The 12,847-nt window shown below is 28.4% G+C and overlaps 1 protein-coding gene across 2 annotated transcripts in view; it reads left to right on the forward strand.

Moving 5' to 3' along the window:
- Positions 1 to 12,847, forward strand: part of LOC107447176 (methylmalonyl-CoA mutase, mitochondrial) — a 41,287-nt gene that overhangs the window by 14,557 nt on the left and 13,883 nt on the right. For both annotated transcript variants that reach the window (XM_043054850.2, XM_043054851.2), the window contains 6 exons: positions 1,988 to 2,119; positions 2,217 to 2,393; positions 4,760 to 4,843; positions 4,916 to 5,021; positions 8,866 to 9,002; positions 11,665 to 11,790. In XM_043054850.2, coding sequence (XP_042910784.1) covers positions 1,988 to 2,119; positions 2,217 to 2,393; positions 4,760 to 4,843; positions 4,916 to 5,021; positions 8,866 to 9,002; positions 11,665 to 11,790 — 762 coding nt within the window. The remainder of the gene's footprint in view (positions 1 to 1,987; positions 2,120 to 2,216; positions 2,394 to 4,759; positions 4,844 to 4,915; positions 5,022 to 8,865; positions 9,003 to 11,664; positions 11,791 to 12,847) is intronic.

The following is a 12,847-nucleotide window of genomic DNA, read 5'->3' on the forward strand; positions in this document are numbered from 1 at the left end:
CTTAGCTGTGTACTTTTGACTTGTGTTTGTGTATCATTAATTTTTCTTTGCATTTACATTTCGATTTTTGAATTTTTAATTGCTTTTTCTTATTTAGTTTATCCATTATGAGGCCTCAGGGCACAGTCAGTTTTTGGTATTACCACTGACGACTCCTGTGTGTTGGCAGGACTGATGAAGTGCTTTGCTAATGTACATATCTTTAGAAATTCTTTTTTGCTTGATTTGTGATTCTAACTTTCTAAATTATTAAGAAAATTTTTGTTAATTATTTTTTTATTATGTAATTTTGATTTAATTAGAGGTGAAAATAATATAGTGCATATAAGAATAACTAGATAACTTTTATTTACTGGATGCTAGAGATACCCACTGTGCAGATGCAAAGTATGTGCCCAGAGCCAGCATTTTGATTAGATGAACTAAAAATCGGGAGTGTAATCACTGAAAGGGAAAGACATTTCATTTAAAAAAAAGTAGAAAAAATATAAAGCTTTCAAAATTCTGATCCTATATTTTAAGTATACTTAAGTGGAAATTGTAAAAATTTATTATTTCCAATAAAATTAATAATTTTTTTTTAAACAATCAATATTTAAATTTTATTGGTGGTACAGTAAAAGCTCGACTACCAGGAATTGATTGTAATTCCTGTTATGCCAAAATTCCTGACTTGAGCATCAAAAATCTAAGTTTTTAATGTTAATTATCTACTATAATTGTAGATTAATAATGATAAAGGAGTAAAAAATTATAATGCTTGATCTAATAAATTATTAAAGATAAATAAAATAAAAAAAGCTAGAAAGAAACTGAGGGTCAGTGTTGTTTCTGAACTAAATGCTTCTTTATAATTGATTGAGATGAGAGAGGGGAGCATTTATCTAGAATTGATTATTTAATTTCATATTTCAAGCAATCCCGTTCATCTTACGAAAAAAATTATAAATTTCTGAAAATTCCTGGTAAGTCGAATTCTGGACAGCCAATCTTTTACTGTATTTCTCTTTCTTTATCCACCCTAAAACTTCCAATTAAATTTATTTTAAAATCATATTTTCCTTAAAATATTTTCCTTGAGCCAAATATTTACCTGCTTTAAAATTTAATTTCATAATAATATTAATAGATTTAAAAATTCAGTGTCCTATGTCGTTGATTAGATTCCTTCTTCTCTGCTCATCATTCTATTGCAATTATTTCTCTTGAAAATTCAACTTTTACACGGTTAAATTTTCTTAGATTTATCAAAATTAAAATATATATTTGTATTATTTCCATATCAATGCTAACAACTAATATAAAAATGACGTATGCTCCATTCTGCTGGTTGTGACAAGTGACATGGGTCTTAGTTCTCTCCTGATCCATTGATATGGTTCTCCCTGGTAAAATTAGGAAAATGATTTTTGGTACTCCATATTTCGAATCCATCTCTCTCTTTTTTTAATAGCATAATTTTGGCTTAATGGCTTCTGATTTGATATTGTGGTGTAATCAATGTACTAGGTTCAAGTACCAAAGTTAGTGACCTGGCGAACCTGCAAATCTCTGTGTATATTCAATGTATTCTCTATAATTCTCTGTAATAATGTATTCTCTTCCTAAAGTATAACAAACTGAACTGAATTTTAAGGGAATGAAATGCATATATACCATCGTTGTTCTTTCACTCTTTGCGCTTTACCTTACATCTGTTCTTATGTTCTATGTCATTGATTATAACCCTAGATGCTTTTAATTTAGTTGTTAAAATGTTATTAAAGTTATGTTTAAATTTCGCATTCCTCCTTTACTATCTTTGACGATTGATCTATTTAAAATGCAGGATTTAATACACGCAGCCTATCTCTTCAAGATATTATAGTTTAAATTATAAAAACTATTAAATCAAATTTAATTTTAAATAGCTAAAATTATGCTTTTTGAGTATTCAAACTGAAATATATTTTTATTTAAAAAAAATCTAATAACGTTGCTTATATAGGAAATTGCAAAGATGAGGGCTGCCCGTCGCCTGTGGGCTCATTTAATAAAGGAGAAGTTTTCACCCAAAGACAAAAAGTCACTTATGCTAAGAACACATTGTCAGACTTCAGGTTGGTCTCTTACTGAACAAGTGAGTGAATTAATTTCTAATTTTGTACTTGCATATATCTAAACTGCAACCCTTTGAGTCACCTATTTGACTCAAACGCTGTATTTTGTTTTTCCAGGATCCTTACAACAACATTATTCGCACAACTGTTGAGGCTATGGCAGCAGTATTTGGTGGAACACAGTCTCTTCATACAAATGCTTTTGATGAAGCCTTAGCTCTTCCTACAAAATTTAGTGCTAGAATTGCTCGAAATACTCAAATCATCTTGCAAGAAGAAACTGGAATACCTCATGTGAACATTTTTCTTTCTTTCTTACAGTTTCATTACTCTTCAATTAGGGCATACTTAAATTACCTAGTTGTTCAGATAACGCTGGATTCAAAATTTCTTTCCACCTCCCCCCTCCCCTAAAAAAATAGATAATAAACTAAATTTAGTTAATAGTTTTTTAATACAAATACTTTAAAGGAAAGATATTGCAATTTAAGAAAATGAATTTTATAACCTGTCTCCGTCAAAGAGAGAACAAGTAACCTATCAGATATAAAGTTAATGTCTCAATTTTTGAACCACACATTCACATCTCTTTATAATTTTTTTTCCTTAAAAATAAATGGTCTTAAATTTGGGAGGGGTTGTATCTTGTAGTTTTGCAAAAAAAAAAAAANAAAAAAAAAAAAAAAAAAAAAAAAAAAAAAAAAAAAAAAAATTCTCAATATGTTTTAATTATGTTCTTAAATTTTAACTTGAGTTTATTTTTATTGGAATTTTGTAGATTTGTATTTCCTTTGTTTGTACTTTCATTCATATCAATGAAATTTAAAAGATAATTAATTTTATAATTTTTAAATAAAATGACCCTCTAGAACTCTAAGGTTTTAAAAAATTTCCCTTAGAACTTCTTTTCACTAAGTTCTTTGTTTATTAACTTTTTGCTTATTGTTTATTTTTTCTGTTTTACATCTGACAGTATACAATTATCATATACATTTTTTTAGTACAATGTCTTTTATAAATATTTTTGGAAAGTAAATTTTATATAAGAAAAGCATTTGACTTTACATAATTCTTAATTGAATAAACGAGCATATGTATTATAAAATAATAGAAATGAAAATATATAGAAATAATAGTTTTATCAAATTAAATAGAGGGTCCCACTTATAAACTTAAGGAATTGAAACTAATAAATACACAAATTAACATATGTTTTTTTAACAAGAAAAAGTTTTGCAAAGCAATACATTTTTCAAAAAAAAAGTTTTGTAGGAATTTTTTTAGATCAAAAATTTTCCAATGGCTGCTTGAATTTTCTCTAGAACCTCATTTTACGGGGTCAGACATATTCTGCTTCCCTAACTATAATTAACAGCAAATATTGAGAATTATTAAAAAAAAAAATTCGAGTTGATCTAACAAATCAGTTGAGATCAAACCATTATTGACGAATACTTAAATTTTACTTAATCTAAAAAATATGCCTAAATTGTATCATAAAAGAATTAAAATCAATATTAAGATTGATAATAGTTAAGAACTCATAGTTGTTACCAGTAATATAAACTGAATAGTTATAATAAGGGTTTTAAAGTATTAAAATACCATTAGAAAAATCAATTAATAGTTTTATTAATTTTGGCTGAATTTTTTATATGAGTTACATACTATGAATCATAATTATTGTAGTATATAATGCAAGTATTATGCACGATTTAGTACCTAATAAAATGTCTCCAATGTCAAAAAAGAAACTTGTCCCAGATTTTTGACAATTTTTAATGGATTTCGACAAATTTTGACAGGTTTTTGATGTCAAAAACTCAATTCTGAACGCAATTCCTATTTATCATGGCAAAATTGAACTACTTTAGATGTATTAGAAATGACGACATCCGAGCATTTACTGGAAGCTAGCTAATTTTTTTTCTTCAAAAGCAATACGCCATAATCCACTTTGGTTCTGATGTATGATCTAAGCACTTTTTATCAATACAGAATCAAGAAGTTTCAACCGAAAGACAGAAAGAATGTTCTTTCAAATTTGTTGTACAGTTTGTTGTATTTGTTGTTGATCTAATGATTGAGTTTTCATTCTTAAGGTATTGACTCAATCTTAAGGGTTCAAGGGCCTTACCATATATATGCTAATTAGTTGGTGCAGAATATATTAAAGTTACTAAATCAGAAAAGAAACATACTTATTGTTTTGAGAGATTCGAATTTTAGATTTTCAAATATTTGGATGTCAGCCGCAATCTAGAGAATTTGGTCCTAATAGTTTGATCGGGAGAGTGGTCGTTAAGTTGCGACTCCTTAATGTTAATTTTACTTTTTACATATTTCTCTGTATCTTAAGAACTTTTTAAGTGAATCAAAAAGTTTTTACACTTAATTATAAAATTTGTTTATATGATTTCAATTACTTGCAATAAAAAATTTTTAATAATTATTTTATTATTCTTTATTATTTTATTCAATAATAATTGAAAAAGTTTTAAATTGCATGGCATGCAAATTTCTTTTTAAAGAATGTGACTTTAAATGAAGAAATACAAAATTTCGACACAATTGGCCAAATATTTTCTGAGTTATCAAGTTTTAAAAGAGCTATATATTTTTGAAGTTCCTGTTCTTATTATACAACTCTTTTACTACAGGTCATTGACCCTTGGGGTGGCTCCTACATGATGGAATCTCTTACAAACGAGTTGTATGAAGAAGCCTTGAAAGTTATTAAAGAAGTAAGATACTAGCGATTTGAGTGAAAGAGATTATGAAGAACATTTTTGAATGGCGTTAATTTTATTCTTTAGGTAGAAGAAATGGGTGGAATGGCTAAAGCTGTGGTCAGCGGTATGCCCAAACTTAGAATAGAAGAGTGCGCTGCTAAAAGACAAGCTTGCATAGACAGTGGAAAAGGTAATATTTAACACTTTGATCAGAAGATATTTATCGATACCTTACCTAAGCTCATACAGGAGTGATTGCATTCTGGGCGTACCCAGGAATTCCGTTTTTTCTTTTTCTTCTTTTATAGAAGCAGGTCATGTGAGTTTTCAGTGAATGTCAAATTCTGCCTATCTCAAGATTATTGGTTCGCAGGCTTCCTCAATTCAAAACTTTATAATTCAACGAAATGTTAAAACTTTTGTTAAATTCCATTTACTAAATGCATGCATCTGATTCTTCCGACAATCTGATTATTTTAGTTGAGTGGATTTTTACCATTTTGAATATTTGAAACTGCGTCGGTAACTTTTATTGTGATTTTAATATTAAACATTAATTTTCGTATTTACCTGATTTAAAAGTTACTCACTGCAATTTGTATTTACACGACTTAAAAATCATGCACTGTGCTTCCTATTCAGGTGATTTAAAAACCCAATATCAGGATTCGTATTCACATGAGTTTAAAATCCAATATTGTATTTCATATTCATGGGTTTTTATTTTATTTCATAACCTTGTTGAACAGTTGGCCCAATTTTGGGTTTACGACTACTAATGTTCAACTCCATAGCCTTGTAATTTTGAACCAATCCAGAATACAAGGAAACTCCTGGATCAGTATCCCCAGAGGTATGATTTGTTATGGGAACATGGAAGATTTAGTGACTCAACAGATTTAACGTGCACCAGTCACGATTTACTGCACAGGGAGTCTTCGGCCAGCGAGGATAGAACCGACGACCTCTTAGACATGGGCCCAGTGTCCTACCTTCCAAGCTATATCAAACATCGATTTTCGTATATATACATGATTTAAAAAACTGCATATTGCAATTCGTATTTCTGCGATCGAAAAAGTATGCATAGGGATTCATATTTACGCAATTTAACAGTTCAATATCGCAATTTGCATTTCTGCGTTTTTAAAATCTAAATCGCACTTCCTGTAAGAAGTAAGTATTTTCATGGATTAGTTCGTATAAAGGTGTGATAATCTTCTTGAGGTAATTTAAATATAAATGTTAGTTCAAAAAATTATGTTAAATTTGAAACATGTATGGTATTTAAATTGATATTTTGATATCGTTTTGTCGCACATAGCATTGTCAGGGTTTTGCACTTTGTGGCATAATCACAACTGTTCATGGAAAAAGTACTAAATTAAACACAGTGCACCCTCAGAATACTTATTTATTTTAAAAATTTTTTTCATTGTGCTATTGTGTGAAGTTTCTACACTGAGAGCTTATAGAGAAGAAATAAACAGATTCCATTTTATCCTGTTCTAGGAATGAACAGAATTGTGCGATTCCTTGTCAGAGGAACAATCAGAATTTTTTTGATTTTGTGCAGTTTTTTTTAATTATTATATAACAATTGAATTAACATTGTACTAAGATATTTCAAGCATAAATACATATTTTGAGAAATTTTTTGTATTAATTAATCAGGGACAAAACTAGGGAATTGCATGTCATCTTATTTCAGAAATTAGCTGGAATGAATTTTATATTATTCTTTTGCAAAACAGGATTGCATTTTACCTAACTTTAAAGCCTTAATTATTCTTAAAAAAAAGAAAGTTTGTCTTGATTTTTTTTCTGTTTATGCCTATAAATGGGTAGAATAGTTATAAGCGCCTATATTAAAAAAATTAATTGTTAACATATTAATAGATGAATAAATAAATTAAGAATGTATCCAATTTATTGACCTATAGTAACACTTTTTATTTATTTCTTCTGCCTTGAAACTACGAGAAAGTAGCTAAATATTAAAAAAATAATGAAATACTTGTATTTTAGTATTTTCCTTTTTTCTAACAAAATAGTTTGGAAAATTAACTTATTTATTAAGAATATTACTTTAATAAATTATTAAATAAGAGTAATGGAAATTGGCTTAGTATTTTATTAAAATTTAAATAATTGTTTCTTAATATAAGGTATACTTCCAATTGTATTTCTGTGAAGTTGGAAATTGTAAAAAAAAATAAAACTGCCTGCTGCTAAAGCCATATCTATTTTTATCCGTTTCTGTTTTACAATTTTATTTCATTATATCTTTTTTATTCATGAAGAACTGTAATTTATATGTAATGAAATAATTTTAAAAATTTGTAACAATGAACATTTTCTTGGCTACTGAGCATTTTAACAATTTATTATATCTGAAAAATGATTATCATAATAATAGTACTTGTATACATTTAACATGTTTAGAATTGTGTTTAACTATTTATATATTTTGTTTAAGCTGCAACGAAAAAAAAAGGCCTCTCTATGTTAGCTTTTCTGGAATTAAGACAGGTGGGAACCTTGAAATTATTCAAAGTCCCAAAATATAAATAGAGACAGCGGAACCGGAGGACAGAAAGGGCATAATTAGCCCCCTCAAATTTTATGGATTATGAGATGCAGTCCCTTCTAAGATAAAATTTTTTTCCCAATATTTGAGTAATGAAATTTAAAATTAAAAGAATATATAATTTTATTGTGTCTAAATTTAAAAAATTAATAAATAAACATCTCTATTTCGAGCGAGCTTTACCATTTCCTTGGTGAAAACTGCCACCAAATCATCCCCCGCTGTTCTCCATAAAGGAAATATAAATCCCTATTACTGATCAGTGGGAAGACTCTTGATTTTAAATGTTACAGCTAACACAATATTAAAAAAAGCGAATGAATAATTTACATGTAAACAATTAATTTTTTTAAAATTTTATTTTAAGCTTAAAACAATTTGAATTTTGAAGTTAAAATTACCAAATTCAAATTTTTGATTGCCATTATGCAAGGTTTAGATAATTTGGACACTGTTAATACTAATATATATACAGGGTGTATAGCGTTTCTAAAAAGTGCTTAATTTTCCCTTTTTCAACATGAGATTTTAACATGTTAATTTTCGCTACGAATTATGCAAAAAGACACATTGTTCTCTTCAACGTTTTCATACTTAATTCAACCCCAATCTATTGCAGTGTATTGTCAGTCTGTAGCGTATGAAAACGCCATTTGTTTTACATGATTCAAAATTTCATGATTTTTGATAATTGTAAAAACAATGCCAAAAGTTTTTTTAATTTTTTTTTTTGACATGAAGGTTTAAACAAAATAAAACTGTCAATTGTCAAAAACTTTCCTACACTGCCTAATTATGATATTTTTTACAGTGCTTAAAAATATTTTTTGAGTGCTTGAAAAGTGCTTAAAAGGTGCTTATTTTTTGTGGAATAATTTGGCTACGCACCCTGATATATATCTATACGGGACGGAAGAGAGCCCTCCCACTCATGAGATGCTTCCGTGGTCAATGAATATATAAGTGTATTTTCAAAGATATCCTGAATGTTTACTATTTATTGAGAGACATTCTGAAATTGTCTCTTTTGTAAGATAGTTTCTGCAATTATTTATGTTGTTAAATGCTAAACATAAGTTGCTTACTTGCTCTCGGTTACGTTAGACCCATTTAAAATATCTAATGGGTGTAACATGGCAGAAATTAAAGTGAGTTTGGTTCACAAAGTGAATCATTTTGCAGTATTTGGCAAGATTAGTAAATAGGAGACAAACTAGTATCAGAAACTTTTTATATGTTCTCTTTTATTCAAAATTCTACCCAGTTTATTTGAAATTTTTCATAATTCTTTCTTGAGAGAGTTAGTTGTTGTGGTATTTGAAAATGGAAGAAAAGAACATAAAAAAGTTATTTTTATTTTATCATTTTGTATTAGACATTAAAACTTTAAAATTAATATGCATGTAAAAAATTAAATATTTAAAACTGATATTGTTTTATGTAGAAGTGATTGTGGGTGTGAACAAATATCAGAAGGATAAGGAAGATCCCATCGAAGTTTTAGTTATTGATAATACAAAAGTGTGCAAATTGCAGATTGAAAAACTGAAAAAAATTAGATCAACTAGGGATGAGATGCGAGTAAGTCTAATGAAATCTCATGAATTGTACTGTTTTATACTTCGTTTTTGTTTTAAATTTCATTAATATTTCAACACCAAATTTATATTCATAAATCAGGCATAATTATACAAAAAAATCTACCCCAAAAATGAATAATTTTGTTGTAAAAGTACAGAAGTTCATCACCTTAAACCAGTGTTTCCCAAAGTGTAGTACGCGTACCCCCAGGGGTATGGGAACAGTTTAGCGGCGGTACGCATTCCTGTGCGAAATATCTTGCAACAAACGAAAATTTCAAGACATTTTATTTTAAAACAAAGCTAGCCATGAAAATTTACGATTATGTATTTTTCTATTGGCTATTTTTTTGCAGAATTAACAATTAATAATTAGTGGTGTCAACAGCCAGTTGTGATTTTTAACTTTTTTGCAATTTTTTATAGTGAAAAGTACATTCATTTTTTTATTAGTGATACACAGTGTTACGAAAAATTTAGAAAGGGTATACAAAAGTAATAAGTTTGGGAAACAATGCCTTAAACGATGAGAATATGTTTGAGTAATTTTTGTAAACAATTTTAGTTAATCTTATTTTTTATTAATCTTTTTTAATAATTTTTTAAAAATTTTAACAAAATATGTAATAATTCTAGTTTGATAATCTGTTTTCCATAATATTTTAGAAATTATTGTATTTTTAAAATTTTATTATGCCTGGAAAAAATTTTGTGAAAATTATAACTTTTTGATTGACAATTGTCATTTAAAAGTTAATAATGTAGTGCACATATGAATGGCTATGGTAAGAATGGCAAATAATTTTGAGCCTGCTCAGGTGACATGCACAGCACCTGAGGTGGTGCCCTTCTCTCTCCGAACTTCCTCACTAAAACATATCATGCTAGTTGTTTTGTCGGCCACCAGGATTGAACTCACTTCTCCCAGAGCTATCCCACCAGTGGTTCAGATGATTGACAAGCAAAAAATTCTTTCAAAACCTCAGAATTGTCATTATTGGCTGCTTAACTTAGTGTGAAGACTGTAATTTTATTCTGTGCTGCTATGTTAAACTAAAAATGACAGTGCATCATAATTTAAACATGCTTAACTCAGTCTTCCAATTGTTAAAGAATGTATGTCATTTGATAATGGTTCTCCAAAGCATTAACTTTCTTTGAGATTGCTAGTTCGTTCCACATTTTTTTTAATATTTATTCTTATTTTTATTTTTTTTTTGCAAGCATTTCACTGCCACAAATTATTTTCCTCACAATTCTTTGCAAGCTTGTGCTGCTTTGATATTTTCCGACATCTGAGGTTGAGAATATTGTGCATGATATTTACTTGTATAATTTCCCATGGTAATTTGTGTAAATTTGTGTAAAAAAATAATGCACAAAATTCTAAAAATGTGAGCATTTTAAGAAAAATAATTGCTACCTAAGTTTAGTTGTTATGAAATCATAAAAATAGGAAAACGGTTGATAAAATTTTCATTCCTGTTGTTGATTGTCTATTAAATGATGTTTTTGTTACATTTACACTGATTATAAATTACATGATTAGGTATGTGTGATGATGGCATTAGATTTTATTATAGAGTTTAAATGTATTATGCTGCCTATCTTCATATTTTGGTTCTGTATTATAGGAATTGATAAAAATTGTATCTGTAACAAAAAATAGTATAAAATTGCATCTCCCAATTTACCAATTCGACAAAAGTTAATCTATCAATATTGATGATAAATGAAATAATACTAACTCTGTCTTAACTAATGTGTTATGTTTACATTTTATGAAATATCTGACATTGAATATCAATTTATGTATTATAAAAAATTTAAAAATTAGCAATAACTTTTATTGTAAATAATCAGCTATGTATATGTTATGATGTAATTATTTGTGGAAATAATAAAAGATTATATAAAAATTATAATAAAAGATAAAATATACCTAATAATAAAAAGAACAAAAAATTATGGAATCATAAAACATCCTACAATAATAGGATCAGACCTTGCTTCTTTGATGTTACTTAGCCAAGACTTTGATGTTACAGAGCTACTAAACCTACAAAATTCATCCCTTAGTGCTAGCAAAATCTCTATTAATGCAGCTGTTTTCATTATATATTTTTTTTGGAATATTAAATATACAGGAACTCCCCTGAATTATATGAATTTGAAATTATAGTACCCAATTTATAAGATGTATATACAGTACAGAACCCGTTATCTTGAATTCAGAAAACCGGAAAACCAAAAAACCGGAACGAAATTCAATAAATTTTCCAGCCATTTTTAAAAAAAAAAAATTTTTTTTTCCTCATAAAATTTTAAGATTTTTCTTTCTTTTTTGAAAGATGTTTACCTTACAATCATTTTGGAAATAATCATTAGTGTATTACTTCATCGTTTTTTCTTCTTTTTAAGATAATTACCAAATATTTTTTTTAGTTGGGTTTAACAATAAAAAAAACGGCTTTTTGCAGTGATTCAGAAAACCGGAAAAATCAGTTATCCGGAATAGCGATGGTCCCGATCGTTCCGGATAATCGGTTCCCTACTGTACTATATTCTTATTTGAATTCTTGCTATCTTTTCTGAGTAATTTTTTCTGTTTTTTCTAATTTTAGTATAAAATATGTTTCAGTAATTAAATATGTATGTTCCAGTGTCAAAATGCATTAGCTGCCATTACGAAATGTGCCGAAACTGGTGAAGGTAATTTACTTGAACTTGCAGTTGAAGCAGCAAGTGCTCGAGCTACAGTTGGAGAGATTACTCAGGCAATGGAAAAGGTAGAATTTTTCTCTTATTTAGATTCTTTAGTTTTAAGTCTTTCTCTAATTTGCTATTTTCCTCTTTTCTATTAATTTTTCAATTATTTTCTGACTTTTATTTACCATATTCCTGAGTAAATAAAAATATAACTATTCAGCCAAAAATTTTATATCGTATGCACTTTTCATAATGTATTAAGAAAAATCATATGAAGCTAGTCTGTGGATTGATAAAGATTGATGTTAAGTGCAGNTAAAAATAGTTTTTTTTTTGGGGGGGGGGGGGTCTTTCAATTACAGGGTTGCCACTCCACTGGGAGAATAGAGAAAACAGGAAATCACCTAAAGTTACAAGGAATTTTGTTTCTTATTTTTGTCTTTAAAAAATGGTGACCATTCAAAGCATATTCTGTGGGATATATAAGGAGGATATTTCATCTATACTAAACTATTTCATTTACTATGCAGGGTTCCCAAGGGTCAGAGAGAACAGGGAACACCTGGAATTATCAGGGAATTTAATTTTAACTCCAAAAATCAGGGAAAGTTGCAATTTTTTTACAAAAACCTGAAATATTCCCATATCATACCTAGAAAAAAACTAGTCTTAAAATTATCAATTATTGAGATTCGAGTTAAATAGTTCTAATATCTATTGCAATTATTTGTTGTAAAAAAAGTTGTATTTTAGTCAAACTGAAAAATATATATATCTATATCTGTGGCCTGTGTGAGGGCAAGGGAACTGCCCTTGCATCAGAAAGGTTCTGGGTTCGAATCCCGGGCAAGGCATGGATGTTCTTTCCTTCACTGTACTATCTGTCCTTACTGTGGGAGCAACGTTGGCTGACCTAATGTGGTGCCCTTGAATGAGTGGCCAACAAATCTGCCCTTCAGATGACGCTATTCCCCAGGCGGGCATTGAAAAAAAAATTTTTTTTTACTCCAAAAATCTAATATTTTACATTACAAATAAAAGAATAAAAGTTTTTTGATGAAAATATGGTCTCAATTTTCATTGAAATTGACCTATTTAACCTAGAAAAATCAGGGATTTTTTTCTTCTGAAATTGAG

This window comes from Parasteatoda tepidariorum, chromosome 4, assembly GCF_043381705.1.
Source record: "Parasteatoda tepidariorum isolate YZ-2023 chromosome 4, CAS_Ptep_4.0, whole genome shotgun sequence".
Classification (NCBI taxonomy): Eukaryota; Metazoa; Arthropoda; class Arachnida; order Araneae; family Theridiidae; genus Parasteatoda; species Parasteatoda tepidariorum.